The 20,315-nt window shown below is 37.4% G+C and overlaps 1 protein-coding gene across 2 annotated transcripts in view; it reads left to right on the forward strand.

Moving 5' to 3' along the window:
• The first annotated feature begins 451 nt into the window (after nucleotides 1–451).
• Nucleotides 452–20,315, forward strand: part of LOC121234345 (exocyst complex component SEC10b-like) — a 41,582-nt gene continuing 21,718 nt past the window's right edge. The window contains exons 1-13 of one of the 2 annotated variants that reach the window (XM_041130259.1): nucleotides 452–794; nucleotides 967–1,047; nucleotides 1,225–1,467; nucleotides 1,566–1,640; nucleotides 1,750–1,851; nucleotides 1,967–2,017; nucleotides 2,115–2,220; nucleotides 2,601–2,720; nucleotides 3,725–3,816; nucleotides 18,770–18,938; nucleotides 19,013–19,089; nucleotides 19,220–19,318; nucleotides 19,411–19,501. In XM_041130259.1, the coding sequence (XP_040986193.1) occupies nucleotides 967–1,047; nucleotides 1,225–1,467; nucleotides 1,566–1,640; nucleotides 1,750–1,851; nucleotides 1,967–2,017; nucleotides 2,115–2,220; nucleotides 2,601–2,720; nucleotides 3,725–3,816; nucleotides 18,770–18,938; nucleotides 19,013–19,089; nucleotides 19,220–19,318; nucleotides 19,411–19,501 (1,306 nt within the window). In that variant the 5' untranslated portion in view covers nucleotides 452–794. The remainder of the gene's footprint in view (nucleotides 795–966; nucleotides 1,048–1,224; nucleotides 1,468–1,565; nucleotides 1,641–1,749; nucleotides 1,852–1,966; nucleotides 2,018–2,114; nucleotides 2,221–2,600; nucleotides 2,721–3,724; nucleotides 3,817–18,769; nucleotides 18,939–19,012; nucleotides 19,090–19,219; nucleotides 19,319–19,410; nucleotides 19,502–20,315) is intronic. The other variant, XM_041130258.1, reaches the window with a different exon arrangement.

The raw sequence follows: 20,315 nt of genomic DNA on the forward strand, positions 1-20,315 counted from the left end.
CATAATTGATGTATTATATTTTTATTAAATAAAACGTCCTATTTATAAAAATGTGTGATTTATATATTTTATATACTAAGCTCATTAATATATATAAATTACGGATAATATAACTTATGGGCTAAATTGATGCAAAGTCAATATGAAAGTTATTTTATTAAATAAAATATGATTAAAAAAATACTAGCCAAAGTGAATTATTAGGATGCTAATTCAGCTGTGAAAAAAGAAAAATGTTATCGGTGTTTGGCATTGTCATCGGTAAACATAAAGGTGAAGTTCTTCTGCAAAAATGCCTTGCGTTTCTGATGATCCAAGCATTCATTGCTGAGGCAACAGCTGGGTGGCTGAAGATGGAGTTTTCTTGTTTCTTTACGAATACAATCCGCCATTTTCGAAGGCGAGATTCTTCTGGAGCTTTAAAACAGAGATTTTAAGAATGAGGAGAGATGCTTCCTGGGCGGTCTCTTCAGCTGCCTTCGATACACAAACAAACAGAACAGAAACTGATGGGAAGAAGATAACAAAACAGAAGTCCGGCTTGATCCTTGATACCAATTGTACCCTTCCTGTCGTAACAATACTTTTACCATAAGAGGGATAAAATAGTCACTGCACCTATTCTATTTCCGTTCGTCCATGAACAGTCTGTTCCCTCTCTCTCTCTCTCTCTCTCTCTCCATCTCTCTACCAATCGATCTTAACGTAAGGCAAGCACAAGCACAGAAGGAAGAATCACACTCTCAGCCGCCATATTTGCCAGTGCCTTTCTCGCTCATTCGGTTCGACCAGAGGTACCATTTCCGTTTCCACCCTTAACGAGATCGGACCAAAATTACAACGTTTATATGTATTTATTTGATTTTTCTTGCTCGACCTCGTTTTAATTGCATTATCCATGAGCTCCAAATTGTGATTCTTAAACATATTTTTACAAATTTGGTGTGGGTATTTTACTTGTTCTAGATGAAAGAAAGTAAAGATGGAATCAAGAACGATAGAATTGTTAACTCTATGCCACTCATTCTTGACTCTGATGACTTTAAGGTAAGTCTCAAAACGCATCAATTATGCCCTACATATTTGTGGTATTGTTTTCTATGTCTCCAATTTCAGCTAGGTCTTGTTCGTATTACATTTTGGTTTGGGGTGTTAATTTGATCATTTACTCAGACAAAACGAACTTATATATATATATATATTATACATGTTTTGAATTGGTAGGGGAATTTTTCCTTTGATGCTTTGTTTGGAGACTTGGTGAATGAGCTTCTTCCATCATTCCAAGATGAAGAAAATGATTCACCTGACGGGCATAGCAGCAGCATCAGCGGAAATGATGCTTTGCCGAATGGACATTTGCGTGGTGATGCTTCAAAGTCGAATGCCCCTTTATTTCCAGAGGTCGATAAGCTCTTGGCTCTGTTCAAGGATTCTTATAAGGAGCTGATTGATCTTCGAAAGCAGGTCTGTTTTTAGAACTGTAGGTTATGGAACATGTATTCTATAAAGATATTGCTCCCCTAAGGTTTTCAATTTGCCTTTTCTCTTTCTCCTGGTTGAAGATCGATGGAAGACTCTACAATCTCAAGAAGGAGATTTCTGTCCAAGATTCTAAGCACTGCAAGACACTTGGTCAGGTTAGCTAACTGAAGGGCATTTTATTTTGAATTGTATACATTGAATGAATTAGAATCTGGAAGTTGAGTTGCATACAATAGTGATATGTATCTTTTTTCTTTTTTGCAGCTAGAAAAAGGTGTAGATGGCTTGTTTGAGAGCTTTGCAAGGTTGGATTCGCGTATTTCAAGCGTTGGACAGACTGCTGCAAAGATTGGAGACCATTTGCAGGTAAGTTTTTCCCATACTTCCTTCTCATGTGCTTATGATATTCCTAGCAAATACAATTTTGTACATTGCAACTTTGCTATTGTATGTTTTCATTTGTATGGAATTTTCTTGTCAGAGTGCAGATGCTCAGCGAGAAAATGCTAGTCAAACAATAGAGCTCATAAAGGTATTTTCTTGTCATAAAGGTATTGTCAATAGAGCTCATAAATGCTAGTCAAACAATAGATGCACTAACTCCTTGTTATTAATTTAACTCTCTACAGTACTTGATGGAGTTTAATGGCAGCCCAGGAGACCTAATGGAACTTTCTCCTCTTTTTTCTGATGACAGCCGTGTTGCTGAGGCTGCTTCAATTGCACAAAAATTGCGTAAGATGGCCTTACCTCGCCATAAAGTAATAATTTCATGGGAATAATACACTTTGCACCCTCAAACTACAATGGACTTTACAGTTTACACCCCAAACAACCAAAATTGACGTATTGCATGCTTAAGCTATCAAAAACTAGCACATGAAAGAAAAATAGGTTACATGGCACAATATTGACCGTTAAATCTTAATCAAAGGTGCAAAGTTTTAGTTTTCGGTAGTTCGAGGATGCAAAGTGTATTTTTTCCCCTAATTTCATACATATTGATTACCCAATATGGTGAAGGGTTTACTTTCATTATCGTGTAATGTTTTCTTGTGATACCTTTTTATGTTTTTCACTGCAGTTTAAACAACTAGCAATTTCTCTTGATTTAGGATCATTTGCTGAGGAGGATATTGGAAGACAAGTGCTAGGCATACCATCAGTCATGGGAAATGCAACTGCCAGCAGAGGATTAGAAGTTGCGGTTGCTAACCTGCAGGATTATTGTAATGGTAGGGTAACTTTTACAGAATGTGGATGTATTCATATCTCAGAAAAATTGAAGCCATATACTGTTTTTTGCATGTGAGTTTTAAGAAGTCTGCTGTCTTTGAAAAGGAAACTAAATATGTTTTCTAATTGCTGTATGATACAATATCTTCATTAGAGGAATGATCTAATTTAAAATTTAAGCTGGAAATTTATATTTCATTTATTTGTGTTTATATATATTTAAGTAGGCATGTATGTTTGTAAATGTCTATATAAGTGTATGTATGTACGTATGTATGGGTGACTGCATATATGTATATTGTGTGTAAACCGTGATCTGTTAATATTATGTCACAAGTTGTTAGTCTAATTTCCATGAAATGGTATTTGGGAAGGCAATTTTAAATTTTTATTCATTTGGAAGCACATAAAATAAGATTACATCATTGGACACACAATCCTATGATTTATGGACAGAGACGAGCATCTTGTTTCGAAACAGACAAAAGGTGTTGGGGTAAGTCTACTTCCAGAAATCTGGACTCAGGAAACATATATATTGGTGGGTGTGGAAATAATTTTACAAAATATATATCTATCTACATTTGGGTTTGTTTCACATGCATAAGATCCCTAGATGGCATGTAATGTGCAAGTATCCTAACAATGGTGCATATTACATTACTATACTGCACTGTTTTATTAATGATAATGATATGCAGGATAAATTTAATTTTTCAATCATCATATTAGGATTTAAAAAAGGTTAAAGAATGTGAGTGATATGTTCTCTGGAAAACACAGAGATGTATGCAATGTAGTAGTAGTAGCAGGTCTGTGGAATTTCTTTTTTCTTCTCCAATTCAAAGTTGAGAAAGATTGGGCCATATATGGCAATTTACTTTGGGAAAATGTGAAATTCTATAAATTAAGGGTTTGGAAACAAAAGGTCTTCAGTGAGTCCCTCACATGTTGGAGTGAGTTTTTCTCATCCTTTTCCTGTAATATATTTGCTCTCGTGCAGAACTGGAGAACAGATTGCTGGCTCGGTTTGATGCAGCATCACAGAAAAGAGAATTGTCTACAATGTCAGAATGTGCTAAAATCTTATCTCAGGTAAATTTACTGGTCAGGTTTGATAACAATGAGTTTATTCAATACTGAGTCTAAACTTCATTGCTTCATTAACTAGCTCTCACTTCCAACTCCCACCTATTCTTCTTATCTTTTTTATTTTTTTATTTTATTTTTTAATTTTCATGCTTTTGTTGTATTCAAGGACTCAACGAGAGTGATTTTAGGTCAGTTAGAACAGTATGAAGGCTGTTGTCTAATGTTAGTGGTGTTATATGTATTAGTGGATTATATTTATTTGAATTAATTCCTATGTTATCTATGTATTTCGGGTATAGATATATTTGTACAGCTGTATAGGATTTATATGATTTGTAAGTTGAATATTTAGATTAAGTAGATAAGTATGGGAAACATATCTTATCCAAGATTTGAATCCCTATAGGATAGGAAATCAGATTTCAAATGGCTGATTTGGTGTAATCTATTTTTGACTACTTAATGAATGAGAAGGAATAGGAGGAGGTATTCAGTCAAAGAAAGAAATTTGTTATGGTATCAAGAGCAGGTTCATAATTTTTTTTCTGTTTCTATGAATGTTTTCCTTTCTCGGGGGCTTCTTTGTGGGTTCTTCATTCTCAGCGCTGGCTGAGTTCGTGTTTGGCCTTCTGTGTGCTTCTCGGTGCCTTCATTGTTTGTTCTTGGCCTCTCGTGTGACTATCGGCATTGCCTGAGTTGAAGGCTAGGGTTCCTTGTGACTTTCGGCAACCTCTTGAGTGTTTCTTGTGCATTGTCGGTGCTGTTTGCGTCAATTTTTGACATCTGTTTCAAAAAAAAAAATTTCATCTGTAGAGGTGATTATCGGCACTTTGTTTCAAAGTGTATTGTGGATTTCTGAGGTTGTCGGCACATTCTGTGAGTGATTTTTGGGCTGCGATACGTTGTATTGCGTGTGGGTGATAATTTCTCAAACTATCGGCATTATCTGGAGCAGTTTGGTGCTTCTCGGCAAGGTTTGTTGCGGCTAGGGTTTCTTGTCTATCATGTCTTCTGAAATTAGAGATTCTCTTCTGGTTCGATTCAATGGAAAGAATTATGCTGCATGGTCTTTTCAGTTTCAACTTTTGGTGAAAGGAAAGGAACTTTGGTGTCATATTGATGGGAGGTAGTGTGGCACTAGAAGACAAAGATCAGCGGGCTTCTTGTGAAAGCAAGGATGCCCGAGTCATGTCTTGGATTCTTGGATCTGTTGATCCCCATATTATCTTGAATTTACACTCATTCAATAATGCTCGTGATATGTGGAATCATCTCAAGCAGCTGTATACTCAGAATAATGCAGCTAGGAGATTTCAACTCGAACTAGAGATGTTGAATTTCTCTCAAGGAGCTCTCTGTGTGGAGGAGTTTTATTCTGGTTTTTGTAACTTGTGGGCTGAGTATACAGATATTGTATACACTTCAATTCCAGCAACAAGTTTGGCCGATATTCAAACTGTTCATGAAGCAAGTATGCAGGCATAGTTTCTTATGAAACTAAGGCCGAAATTTGAATTTATTCGTGCTAATCTGATGAACTGAGATCTTGTGCCTCCACTTGATATGTGTTTGGGAGAGATATTTCGAGAGGAGCAAAGATTGATGACTCAAACAACCATGGAACAAGCTACTCCAGCTCCTGTGGCATATGCAGCTCAAGGAAAAACCGAAGGGAGGGATTTGAGCACTACTCAATGCTATAGTTGCAAAGGTTATGGGCATCTTGCTGCAAATTGTTCTAAGAAAACTTGCAACTATTGCAAGAAGCAAGGACATATTATCAAGGATTGTCCAATACATTGTCCACGTCGCCAAGCAACTGCCTATTCAGCTGCTGCTGAGGCTACTAGTGCTGTCGGTTCTACCTTGGCCACTTCCTCTCATGTTCCAGCTTCCACTTCTCAAAATTCCACTCCTATTACACCAGAAATGGTCCAACAAATGATCTTCTCAGCTCTTTTAGTTTTTGGCATTTCAAGTAAAACCAAATCTGCCTCTAAACCTTGGTATTTTGATTCCGGTGCCACCAATCATATGACAAGTACCTCTCACTCTCTTGTTAATGTCTCACAGTATGCTGGTCCACTTAAAATTCACACGGCAGATGGTAGTTGCCTACCTATCACTGCCGTAGGTGACATTTCTCCTTCCTTAAATAATGTTTTGGTTCTCCTTCATTAAATACCAATCTGATTTCTATTGGACAATTAGTTGACAGCAATTGTAGAGTGTCATTCACTTCTGGTTGTCTTGTACAGGACCAAGTGACCGGGAAGATGATCACGAGGGGTCCTAAAGAGGGTCGGCTGTTTCCTTTATGTTTAGATTCAAAATCTGTTGAGTCAAATTCTTTATCTTCGTTTTCTTGTAATGTTGGTACTTTGAGTGTGAAGGATTGGCATAGGTGGTTGGGCCATCTCAATTCTCACATACTTCATAAGTTGTCATCTTCTAGTTTAATAGGCAATAAAGATTTCTATTCTCTTGATCAATTAAATTTTGATTGTGAAACATGCAAGTTAGCTAAAAGTAAAGTTTTGCCTTTTCCTTCAAAAGGATCTCATGCCACTCGTGCCTTTGATGTTATTTATAGTGATGTGTGGGGTATTGCCCCGATAGAATTTCATGATCATTATAAATATTTTGTGACGTTTATTGATGATTATACTCGTTTTACGTGGATTTATTTTCTTCGCACTAAGAATGAAGTATTTCCGGTATTCAAGCGTTTCTTGGCTTATCTCACTTATCAATTCTCTACCTCTATTAAGGTTCTTCGCTCCGATTCAGGAGGAGAATATATATCTATTGAGTTTCAAATGTTCCTTCAAGATCAAGGAATTATTTCTCAACATTCTTGTCCATATACTCCCCAACAAAATGGAGTAGCTAAAAAAAAGAATCGTCATCTTCTTGATATGGTCCGGGCTCTCTTAATTGATTCGAGTGTGCCCTCTCGTTTTTGGTGTGAAACTTTGTCTACTGCTGTGTATTTAATTAATAGATTACCTACTCCAGTATTAGACAATGTTTCTCTTTATTCTTTGCTATTTGGGCACTCCCCAGACTATTCTCAATTGCACTCATTTGGTTGTATTTGTTTTGTGCATCTTCCATCTCACAAAAGACGCAAACTTTCTGCTCAATCAGTCAAATGTGCCTTTTTAGGGTAAAATTCTTTTCAGAAGGGTTTTGTTTGTTATGATCCTCAGGCTAAACGCATTCGAGTTTCTCGCAATGTGGTGTTCTTTGACAAACAACTATTTCTTCATACTCATCTAGACCCTATTCCTCCTGGTTTCTGTGTTTTGCCAAATTTTTCAGATGAAGATACAACTTCTACACCAGCTTCCGCTCGGTTTAAACCTAGTTGTGTTTACACCAGGTGTAAACCATCTCATCCAGAAGATCTGACCGCTCTTTCTGCCCCTCCTGAGCATCCGCCTGTGCCTCCTGATCAATCCCTTGACACATCTTATGATCCACCACCTTGTCGGCATACTTCTAGAGTCTCCAAACCCCTGGATCGGTATAGTTTTTCATCTCATTCTTCTATATCTGCTACACTTTCTTCTATTGCTATTCCCTCCTCTTATAAGCAGGCTATGGAATATGAGTGTTGGAGGCATGCCATGCAAGTAGAAATGGATGCACTAGCGGTCAATGACACTTGGGATATTGTGTCTTGTCCTTCTTCTGTGACACCTATTGGTAGTAAGTGGGTGTATTCTGTGAAGCTTAGATCATATGGATCCCTTAAGAGATATAAAGCTCGTTTGGTAGCTTTGGGAAATAGACAAGAATATGGGATTGATTATGATAAGACATTTGCTCCTGTTGCTAAGATGACGACTGTTCGTCTCCTTATTGCTATTGCCGCTTCTCAGTCTTGGCAATTGCATCAGATGGATGTGAAGAATGCTTTCCTTCATGGTGATTTAAAAGAAGATATTTACATGAAACTTCCTTCTAGTATGCCCCTTTCCTCAGCTAATGATGTTTATAAGCTGAAAAGGTCATTTGTATGGTCTAACACAAGCTCCTAGAGCTTGGTTTGAGAAGTTCCACAATTCCTTACTTGAGTTTCAATTCACTCAGAGTGCGTATGATGCTTCTTTGTTCCTTCATAAGAGTGATTCTGGTTTTGTTTTTCTGTTGGTCTGTGGACGATATCATTATTACTAGATCCTATATTGAATTTATTCAAAGGGTTCAGATGCATCTTCATAGAGTCTTTCATATGAAAGATTTGGGACTATTGACTTATTTCTTGGAGCTGGAAGTTCACAATCAGCCACATAGGTTATTTATTAATCAACATATATACACCCAGGACCTTGTTCAGTTGGCTGGGTTGGGGGAGACTAATTCAGTTGATACTCCTATGGAAGTCAATGTGAAGTATCGGAAGCATGAGGGTGATTTAATTTCTGATCCTACATTATATAGGAAGCTTGTTGGGAGTCTAATCTACCTGACTATCACACGTTCGGATATCTCATATGCTGTCCATATTGTTAGTAGATTTATGGACACTCCTAGGCACTTGCATTTAGTGGTTGTTTGTCGTATTATCAGATACTTGATTGGGACTCCTACCCGTGGGTTATTTTTTCCTGTTGGCACTTCTCTACAACTTATGGCTTATAGTGATGCCGATTGGGCTAGTTGTCTAGATTCTAGGCGTTTTACAACTTGGTGTTGCATTTTTCTTGGAGATTCACTCATCTCCTGGAAATGCAATAAGCAAGAGTGTGTTTCTAAATCCTCTGCTGAAGCTGAATATAGAGTCAACAACGTGCTCTGAGGTGATGTGGTTACGGGGCATTCTTCAAGAGATTGGTTTTTTGCAAGACAAGCCAACTCCTCTTCATGGTGACAACACTAGTGCCATTCAAATTGCTGCCAATCCAATATTTCACAAGAGTACCAAACATATTGAAGTAGATTATCATTATATTCGTCAAGCCTATGAGGCTATGTCAATTATTCTTCCTTATATCTCTATGGATCTTTAAGTAGCTAACATATTCACAAAAGCGATGACAAGATAGCGACATCAATTTCTAGTTAGCAAATTGATGCTAGTAGATACACCAGCATCAATTTGAGGGGGGATATTAATGGATTATATTTATTTGAATTAATTCCTATGTTATCTATGTATTTCGGGTATAGATATATTTGTACAGCTATATAGGATTTATATGATTTGTAAGTTGAATATTTAGATTAAGTAGATAAGTATGAGAAACATATCTTATCCAAGATTTGAATCTCTATAGGATAGGAAGTCAGATTTCGAATGGCTGATTTGGTGTAATCTATTTTTGACTACTTAATGAATGAGAAGGAATAGGAGGAGGTATTCAATCAAAGAAAGAAATTTGTTAATATGGAGTTGTCTTCTCCAAGGAGCGTGAAACTTCTATGACCTTGTTGCTATTTATCATTATTTTATTAATCTCTCTCTTCCCAGTGGCTATTTCTGATTATTCTCGCCAGAAATAACCCTTTCCCCACTTCTGGTATCACCAATAAATTCTTTGTCTTCCTCAAAGGACGCTCTAGAGGTTGACAGTTGGTTTAGGACCACAGGACGGGTTAGGGTCCTGTTGAATTATACCTCATAAATCCTGCCACAGATGTTTTCTACTTTAAGGGCGCAGGAGGGATTCCAATTGAGTGGAAGCTTGATTCAATGTTTGTTGAACTTCAACCCAGTACACATAGCTTGAATCTCATTTAATCCATAAACACATACCTTTTTTTCATTTAAACAGTCTGCCTTCTCTAACTTTTGGTTTTCAAGTCTGGTTTGATCTCAAATTTCGTTTTTTTTTCTTTCCAATTGAAATGACAAGTCAGTTGTTTATTGAAGCCATGTTTTGTTTCCTTTGAAATATAGCAAGTGGCTCAATGATTCATAGCACTGAATGCTCCAGGGGGAGATGTAGGTCGTTGTCTATAAGGAAACTGAGTCTTGAGTGGCGGCTGATATCTTCAGGGGAGGCTCTACTCAAAGGGATGGGATGCAAAGACTTTGTAGACCTCGTAGGAAGGGAAATGTGCTTTCCTTTTGCAGTGATGTGCGAATAGGTATGGTCGATTTTTGGATCTCATTGGTTGTCCCAAAGGGAAGAGAATGGAACGGCTAGAGAGCTTTTCATGGTGAGCTCAATAGGGTGGTCGCCTTTTCTCAGTCATCTCCCTGTGATGGGTACATAGCCGAGCCTCATCAACAAGTCAAGGGCGGTGTTTCTATTCTAGAAAGGTTAGCCACTGTATCAGCTGGAATGCGTAAAGCTGGGTGTAGGGTGATTGGGATTCCCATGTATGCTAAGTTGTGGCTAGGATGTGGGAGATTCTGGCACTCGAAAGACCATCCAGGGGCAATATGGGAAAAGCAATGAAGAATGCTGTTGGCAAACTGTTTGTGTTCAAATGCCACTAATGTTATGGCTGTTGCAAAAAACTCCAGATGTTCTAGTAGTGGAATCACACAGTAGGTTGTAGAAGACAGGTGCCAACGGATAGGTGCATTGGCATGTTTGAATCTTTTTGGATACACTTGCTGCATTTGAGAGATTAGGAGGTAAATTTTTTGGAGGCTTTGGTTTTAATCTTAAGGGTCCATGGGTTTCTTGTCAAACAGGCCTCAAAAAAATCTGAAAACACCCCGGTTGGGCACTTGGGCTTCAATTGGATGGGCTTAATCTACCTCTAGGCTGGCTCGTGTAATAAGGGTTGGGCTCTAACCTATTAAAAGGAAGAGGCCTGTTGCATTTATCAAAGGAACCAACCAGCCCTACTTAGCAGTGGGTCAAAACATTTGTTGGGGATTAGTATAGGAATGATACTGATATGGGGGATGAGTTACTAAGTTTGTGACGCCCCCAAATTCCGCTTGAGATTTGACGGAACTTGAAGCGTTGGGACATGCAACACAAGGTTACCTGCCCCCTGTTCATAACATATAAAGATGCAATGCACCTAACAATATGCAATATTCGCAACGGATAATTTTTTTTCTTTGAGCATTATTATGTGCCAGAAGTAATATATCCCAAAACATAAACATGCTTCATAAAATTCACGTGATAGCTGGTATCCAAAAGGTTACAATACTTGTCCAATAGATCTGTAACATAAAGAGTATTGGAGATAGGGCTCCATAACTACAGTCTGGAAATAAAAACTATTGTACTAATTCGCTGAGCCGTTCACGTAGCTCAACTATGATATCCAAACTGTCGTCTAGAAAATAGGGGTTAGGCTTCATCAACTATTTATATGCTCCACATTCTATTTGACCTCATCCAATCTCTCATGCACGAGTTCTCTAGATCTTGACACATCGTCTACCATTCCGGGAGAAATGGTAGTTGAGACTACCAAGTGATATTTAATTACAAATCTCAGCAAGTTAACATATAACTTAACATACAGGTTAAAGATGCATGCAGGGTAGTAAAAGCATGAATGCATACATGATCATAAATAAATTTGGCGTGACTTTGACATTTAACAAGACATGTATTGACATGACTTGAGTTGACATGAGAAGAATTGAACTGAACTGAAATGAATGTGAACTAGCTGAAATTGAACATGAACTGAATTGAACGTTAAATAATATGAGCAAGGACGTGAAATACATTAATTGGAAATGCTAGCTCCTATAACTAAAATTATGCATTCTGATTAAGAACATGGAAGTATTCAGGTAGCTCCTACACCTTCACCATGAGTATCATTTTTTTGTATTACGGCAGATTATATTCCTTCACTGTAGTACTGAGTAGTGCATATGCCTTAACCGCAATACCAGACAGATCATATACACCTTGACTGTAGTATAAATTATCTAATAACAAGAATTTGAATTGAATGTGGAATAACATTCGTGAAATTGAACATAAAACTAAAACTTGAAATTGACTTGACTGACGTAAAAAATATTATTTTCAAGACACTCAGTACTTGAGACATGACGTGATATGAAACGAAATGACAAATGACCTGACGTAACGTAACTTGACATGTACGTGAGATGAATGACATGATATAACATGAAACAAACAAACATTTCATGACATGGCATAACATGTCACAGATAAACGTTTTGTGACATAGCATAACATGAAATAGACAAATGTTTCGTGACATGGCATAACATGTAACAGACAAACATTTCGTGACATGGGATAACATGTAATAGATAAATATTGCATGACAGAATATATTGTGACATAAATATTTCGTGACAGAATAATGTGTAACAGATAAACATGTAGTGACATGGCATTGCATGACATATATGATAACATAAGTACATAAACAATAGTTCCCTTACCAACATAGATACACAGTAATTTGATAGTAAGTTAGGACTAACTTATAGTGATCATCGGGTTTTACGAGAAAAAATACGAAACACGAGAAACTATAAGTAGGAGTTCTAAATGTTAGAAACTTTATCACTAATAACTTAGAAACATGAAAAATGCTAATTAGAGTAAAATTACCATTTTACCCTCTGCATGTGGGAAAATGATAATTTTACCCCTAACTTATGGATTTCATATCCTAACTCCAAAAATACCAAAAATACCAAAATTTACATTATTCATGTGAATTTTGTCATAAACTCAAATATCAACTTAGAAGAATTTAAAACAATCACAACTATGAAAGACACCATAAGGCCGAAACTCTTAATTTTTGTTGCAATTTCATCCAGCTCCAAAACTTATGATCAAACCGAAATATTGCAACAAGGATCCTCATATCCTAAGCTTAAAAACATGCTTAACGCATCCAACAAAAATCTACTTCATAAATCACAAAAGTTTTTAAGCAAAATATCCGTACTTTTAACCAAAACACGAAACCTTGAATCTCAAGATTTTGACCTTTATCAAAACATCTCCAAGAACTTCCAAAAATTCAAAACTTTCTTCTAACATGTTCATAACACATTCCTAAGAACTAACATGCTTTAAATCAACACATAAAAGTCACCAAAAATCACAAAATCTCACTTGAAGTACTCGGCTCCAACACTTCATCAAAAGCGAAATTTTTTTCTCAACTTTGATTTGATCAAACACTTGATCCGAAGCATACCATGATAAAATCTTCAAACCAACAAAATCATATGGTTTAAAAATGTGTCCTAATGTAGATCCAACCATTAAACTCAAGATCACATGGCCAAAATTAAACCACAACATGGATCTAACCACAAACCTCAACTTTATGGCCCAACCGAGTTTCCTCATGCATAAAAAATCAACACCTAAAATCCACAAACCAACATCCTAACATGTAGATCAAAAGGTTAGGATCATCAAATAAAAATGACTTAAAGTCATTGGAGTAAAATTAAACCACAAAAGATCTAAACTTCCTTAAAATATAAACTGTTTTTCTCCTTTCAGTTTCTAAGTTTCTAGTTCTGAGAAAATATTTAATCAAAAACTTTAATCATGCAAAGAATCTTCAACAAACATTCATATAAACATGTTAACAATACTCCATAAAAATTTTGGAGCAATATCTGTCCATTAGCTTGGTTAAAAACTCCAAAATAAAACATACTATCAAGTTTATCGCCAGATTGACCTTTCCATGTTAATATAACTTTTGATTAATCAAATGATCATAAAATCAAACACAAAAGGTACCCACGAAAACTAGACTCAAAGAGGAACAACTTTCATGAAGGAAACTTAGGGAGATAATGCTTACAAGGGTTTCGAAAACTAAAGGCAAGAAAGCTCAAAAAACTGCCCGAGAGAGGACTCTATGCATTTTCTCCAAGAACGGAAATGAAAATGGGTGAAATGGGTGCAACGATGATCTAGACGCCTAAGAAACTTCTGAAGGGTGAAGTATGAGTTTGAGTGAAACCTTGATGGATGGTGATTAGTTCACAAAAAGGTGCAAATAGTTAGTAGTTTTCAGCCAAATAAACTTCCAAGAGAAGTGTGGTGGTGAGGTGGTCTTTTCCTCTCACATCAAGGAGTCATTTGGATTCAAAGATGAGTTGAAATGAGTTGTGAATAGTAGTGAGATTGTTGAGATGAGATATTTTTTGAAAATGTTGTGTGTTTGGATTGGAAGTGAGTTGAGATGGTTTTAACTTTTTGGAGATGAAATTGATGTGGGTACCACAAATGATTGCATATTGTTTTTAATAAATTTGTTTTATTTATAAATATATTTATTCCTTAAGTAATAATAATTTACAAATTACCTACCCAATTTTTATTTTTTTTAATATAGTGAATAATAATATTTTCCGGATTACAATATTTTTTTCTAACGGAATTTTTTTGTAAAATATCAAATAAAAATTGTTTTAAAAATGATGAGATGCCCCCTAGGATGCCTTCACCGTGGATCTTGAGATGCTTCCAATACCTCAGGCTGCCTTCCAATTCGTGCATTTCCTAGATTGCAGATGAGATGCCCCTCGCCCATGCCATGAAGTGGGCTAAGCTGGTGAGGTCTGGAGTCGATGACGGCAGGAGGTGGGTCTGCCCACAGTTACAAGCTCTGCGTCGAGATGAAGGGTGCGTGAAGGGATGGGTGAGGGCCTTCGGAGCCTTCATTACACCCTTGTAATGGAAACAGTCCCTTAGAAAAGTAAAAAGCAACAGTCAGTAAGCCATTTTGTCGTATATGAAAACATATCAAAACAACCCCTGATAGCATCAATACACCGTTTGAATTGGAGAAGAGTTTTCCGTACGGAATGAGTTGAGATGTTCTGAAGTCATCTTCGAATCCAAACCACGCCCAAGTGACTATTTGGGGTTGTCATGGGCAGAGGTTGGTCTGCCTTGGGTGGGTGGAAGCTTCTTCAAGAAGTTTTGCCAAGGTGGTCAAAATTCGTGGGCCTAATGGGCCTTAAACAAGTGGGCTTCATTTTGGTGTTTAAAGAGTGTTTGGTTAGAGTTTGAGATGCTATCAAGCCCAAATCTAATTTTTCTTGGCTCAATCAAATTCTTAAGGTTTAAAGGGTTGGATAATGATGTCATAACATGAATTTGAAGATTTTTTTTTCTTTTTGGGAGCCTCTCCAAGGCAGGGCCCTTTGGACCTACCCCTGCTGAGTAAACCTTGTTCCTGTGCACTGCACCCTCGGAAGTTTTCCTACATGCAACTAGTTAAATCGTTGGCTTTTCACCTGGAAGTGTGGCCCCAAAGGATTGTTTACACCCATGAAGTGTTGAACTTTGGACCTCGAAGGGTGTGATACCCCAAGACCAAGACCTTCACCACTTGGCTTCACCCCTTCGGGTTAGAATTTGAGGAATTAATAGCATGTTGAAGTGATTTAATAAACTGATTAAACACAATGTAGAATCGGTTCAGTTTAGGATTTGGAGGCAAACTTTAGGATTTGGGGAAACTGTTTAGGGTTTCGGTTTCAACCAAGTTTTTTGAGTTTCAGTTGGATTCCAACTATTTAGGTTTTCCCTGGGGTTGAAACTCTCTTTGGTTTGACACAGTTCGGTTGGTTGGATAGAATAGTATTTTGCTTAAGTGGCATGATTTCACACCTTAATTGCATTCACATTCCCATCTCAAGGTTCATCTTGCTGCCATGTGTCCACTACCATTCACCAAGTGTGGCTAAGATCTTGTCAAGTGTTTAAATAAAACTTCTCTAACCTAATTTGGACATTCCAGACTGTAATTTTGAAAATACTGCATTTAGTGCTAGTATGCTACTATCGAGGTTACTATTCGCTCCGGGAGAAGTGAAAATAAATTTTGCACTACAAAATCCTAAATATACACACTAACTTAACTGTGCAATTTGTTTATCAAGATTCAACTCCAAAGTGACTCGAAATAAACAAAATGCGTTTTCTAATAAGCGTTCTGTCCGAAAACTGAAAATGGGTTTATTGCGCCACAAAATCCTAAATAATCAATTGAGTCTAATGGTGCAGACCATATTGCATTCTGACACTTCTAACTACATCAAATAAATAAAATCGCACTTTTGACAGCATAGTGAGTGGTTACACTGACTATGTTGACAGACTAAACCTATGCGATTGGTCGATTTGTGGCTCCTAAAGCCTATAGAAATCCCACCATTGAATTTCTAGTGGACTGTTACAAAGTTGGATATTTCCAATTGGGTGATGCAGAAAATCAGATTTTTCCGATATGTTTTCGAAGTCATGTGAAGGGTTTTGGGAGAAGCTTATGGCATTGTTTGTTGCTATTGAAGCAAATAAGACTCGAAAGAGAAGGCATTAAGCTTTAAATTTGTTGCAAAAGATCAAATAGAGTTAAAGAGGCTAATTTGTTCGATTATTTATGATGCTAGGGATGGAAGTGCAAGTTGTAGTTGTACTAAGGGGAAGGGCTCTGGAGTTAATTTATGAAGCTCATAATTTTATAATCGATGTTAGGGGGAATGACAGGGGAAAGTGCCTTCAAGTGGGGAATTTGCTTAGAAATTGTAATGTGGATATCATTTGTCTTCAGGAAATAGAGGTGAAGCACATTCCTTGTAGTACTCTACATAGGGTGCGTAGTCAACATGTTGATTGGTGTTTGGATTCTATAGGAGCCTTGGGAGGTGTATTGTTAATGTGGCTAGATGGGTGGTGGAACAAATTGATATTTGTGCCAGTGAATTTATTATTGTGTGCCTCTTTCAGAATGTGGAAGACAAGTTTCAGTGGGCCTTTGCAGGGGTCTATGGACTAAATTGTTACTATGCGAGAAAGTTTCTATGGCATGAGCTAGCTGGTTTGATGAGTTGGTGGAACATGCCTTTGCGTATTGGGCGGATTTTACCGCAACTCGATTTCCTTTCAAGAGATCGGGTTCTACTTCTTTGAGTTTTCCCATGATGGTGTCCTCTTATTTTATATTTGATTTGAACATTATGGATATGCCATTAGTGGGAGGAGCTGTCATTTGGTCTGATAACTGAGACATCCCAGCTTGGTCTAGGTTGGACTGGTTTCTAATTTTCTATGATTGGGAAGAACACTTTCCCAATGTGGCTCCAAAGCATCTAGAAGATTCTGCTTTGATCATTTTTTAGTTTTGTTGGGTTGGTGTGAGAATCAGGGTGGAAAAGGATGTTTCAAGAATGGTTCTTGTATAGACTCAAACAGTGGTGATGCTCGTACCATTTTCAAGGTTCCCTTAGTTATATTATGGCACAAGAACTTGAAGCTCCGAAAGCTAGCTTATGTGCTTGGAATAAAGAGGTGTTTAGCGGTTATTGGCACAAGGTTGAGGAAGATAGAGCTTATCACTAAGCTGGTAAGGACAACCCTTACAAAGGAGATATGTATTGAAGCCCTTGTTGCAAGAGGGCGATATAAGGATAGATCTACGAAGTTCTTTCATCAGGTGGCGAACTTGCATAAAAGAAATAATTCTATTTACTCCTTGTTGACGGATCACACTGCACAGTTGTACACCAAAAAATTTAATTGGCAGCCCAAGTTGTTCAGAATTTTTTTCGCAACTCTTGAAGAAGATGTGCTATATTGATGGAAAGACCCTTCAAGGGAAATGAGGTTAGGGAGGTAGTGAACGCCCAAATGGAGATAAGGCACAGGGCCCATGTAGGTACTCCATGGCTTTTTTCCAAACTTGTTTGGGTGTTTTGAAGGAAGACATTATGAAGGTTTGTCACGAGTTTCATTCGAAAGGAAAATTTGAAAAGAGCCTTAATGCCACAATCTTATCCCTTCTTCAAATGAAACCAGGGGCTGTTGAGGTGCAGGATTTCTTGCCTGTTAGTCTAGTTGGTGGTGCTTATAAAATTAAAGCTAAAGTTCTTGCAAGTAGAATAAAGTCAGTACTATCAAAGATCTACAATTCTCAAAATGCCTTCATCAACGGGAGGCAAATTCTATCTCGGTTCTTACTGCTACTCAATGCCTAGATAGTATGCTGAGATCTGGGGAATCAAGACTGATTTGCAAACTGGATATTGAAGAGGCATACAATCATGTCCATCGAGGCTTCTTACTCTATTTGTTGAAAAGGTTCAGGTTTGGGAAGAAATGGTGTGGCTTGATCAGACAATGCATCTCTTAAATCTATTTCTCTGTGCTGGGGAATGGTACCCCATGGGCTTCTTCAGCAGTTCTTGAGGTATAAAGGCTATTGTTATAAAGGCTATGAGTAGGATGATTTTTGCTATGGAGCATGGGGGCTTTAGTTGGGTTTCTAGTGGGGACTAGGAATGGAACTGGGCTTAGCATCTCCCATTTGTATTTGCTGGCGATACATCACCTTCTTTTACATTGTGAGGTTGGTAGCACCCCATGGAGTGTGATCTTTGGGATAGACTGGGTGCTGCCATCTCAGGTGTAGAACTTCTAACATGTTTGAAAGGCAACTTGGTAACCATCAGTGCACACCTTTGTGCAGGATGATCCTATTGTGTGTATTATGGTGTATATGGAGCGAAAGAAACCAAGATGGTTTTGAGGATTGCTAAAAGTTGGTGTCGGAACTGAAGTCTTTCGTTGTTAACACCCTATCTCATTGGTTAATCGCTCAACATGATGTTACTCTGTCTAGTTGAAACTTCCAGGATTTTCAGGCTCTATTTCCTTCAGATATTTAAGCGGATCTTATGTATACCTCGTGTCTATCATTTTCAGCTTGCATTTGAGAACATATGTGTTGTTTCACAGTGTCAATCCCATTATGCGTGGAATGTTGTATATGTTCACTTTGTTGGATGCATGTTTTCACTATGTTTAGTTCCTTAAATCATTTTATATACAATTTTCGGCTGTTCCTATTTCTAGGATTTTGATTTAATGCATTTTCATTAGGGATGAATAGGCTAACTTAACTGAATCCATATGACTTATTGAAGTCAATTAAGAGGGTTTCTCTTTTTGGTCATTTGCCCACTTTATCTGAATACTCTACTTTTGCAATGCAGTTTAATAGGGGAACGAGTGCCATGCAACACTACGTGGCAACACGTTCTATGTTTATTGATGTGGAAGTAATGAATGCAGACACAAGGTTGGTACTTGGGGACCAGGGTGCACAAGCTAGTCCTAGCAATGTTGCTCGTGGGCTGTCTTTGCTCTACAAAGAAATTACAGGTTTGAGACTGGTCTTAATGCAAAATATTGAGTTCTTCAACAGATTTGTATTCTCTTTTTTGTTTCTCTTGCAGATACTGTGCGTAAAGAAGCAGCAACGATTATGGCTGTATTCCCTTCTCCTAGTGAAGTCATGTCAATTCTTGTTCAGGTATCCACGCAGAGATTCTTTTCACCCTTAGTTTAATGGGTTTCATGCGTAATCAGGCTTTGCTTTAAAATTTTATTGGTATGTAACTTGATAAACATGTGGAGTTTTTTTTATTTTTGGTAATATGCAGCGAGTTTTGGAGCAGCGAGTGTCAGCTCTCCTGGACAAATTATTAGTGAAGCCATCTCTTGTGAATCTGCCTCCTATGGAAGAGGGTGGACTCCTATTAGTGAGTAGGACAACAGCTTTGTTTTTTCTTCTTATGCCAATGCCTGGTTGAACTCGTTTTGATTTAAGTTGTATTTAAACTTGGGTGATCAGTATCTTAGAATGCTAGCAGTTGCATATGAGAAGACACAAGAACTTGCTAGAGACCTGCGAACTGTTGGATGTGGTGACTTAGATGTTGAGGGTAATGAACTACTTCTAAATTTCATGCGCTGTTGTGTGTTTTAACTGTACTTTCTTGTTGCAAGTTTCCCATCTCTACATAAAAACTGGTTTGGATAACAGATGTTGATGAGTACTGGAATGAATCATTTTAGCAATGTTCACCTGTAAACTTCAGTATTAGTGGAGGAAATGTACAATAGACTAGTTTACTAGAGGAACACAATGTCTTGCAGGTTTTTCATGGTATCTTATGAGGTTGCTCAAAACTCAGGATGCCTGCTATGGAATTAAGGACCTTCCATAGCTTGTTATGGGGATTTTTGTTGCAATAGTTGTGGGAAAGCCATTTAGGTGGTTCTGAATTGAGTGTGCAAACCCTCTGTTTATGATGCCTGTAACTTGCATTACCTTGTCAAATATACGAGGCAGTCTGTTGTTTGGTTTTAGCTGGCTTGATGAATTGATTAATTGATTTTAATATTTGTTTCTTATAGCATTTTTTATGGTCATTAAGATATTATTTTATATTAAATTGATGAATTGATCCATCTGGCTAGGGCTTTCCATCATGGGAAGAGAGAAGAACCCCTTTTGTAGGCCTAGAAGGGTGAAAATGACACTATACGTAAGGTCTTTTTAGGTCATATCTAACCAACTTTATAGTGGATCTATTTAAAACTTTTCTACATTTCCTGAAAATATTCCATCACATAACATAACATAACATAACATAGCTGGCGAACTTGAATTACTAATTAGTTGGATAATAGTGCAAGCACTTTCAACTACTGAACCTTTTGGTATGAACTACACTATCATTTGGTTATATGATT

The sequence above is a fragment of the Juglans microcarpa x Juglans regia genome, chromosome 6D, assembly GCF_004785595.1.
Source record: "Juglans microcarpa x Juglans regia isolate MS1-56 chromosome 6D, Jm3101_v1.0, whole genome shotgun sequence".
Taxonomy (NCBI): Eukaryota; Viridiplantae; Streptophyta; class Magnoliopsida; order Fagales; family Juglandaceae; genus Juglans; species Juglans microcarpa x Juglans regia.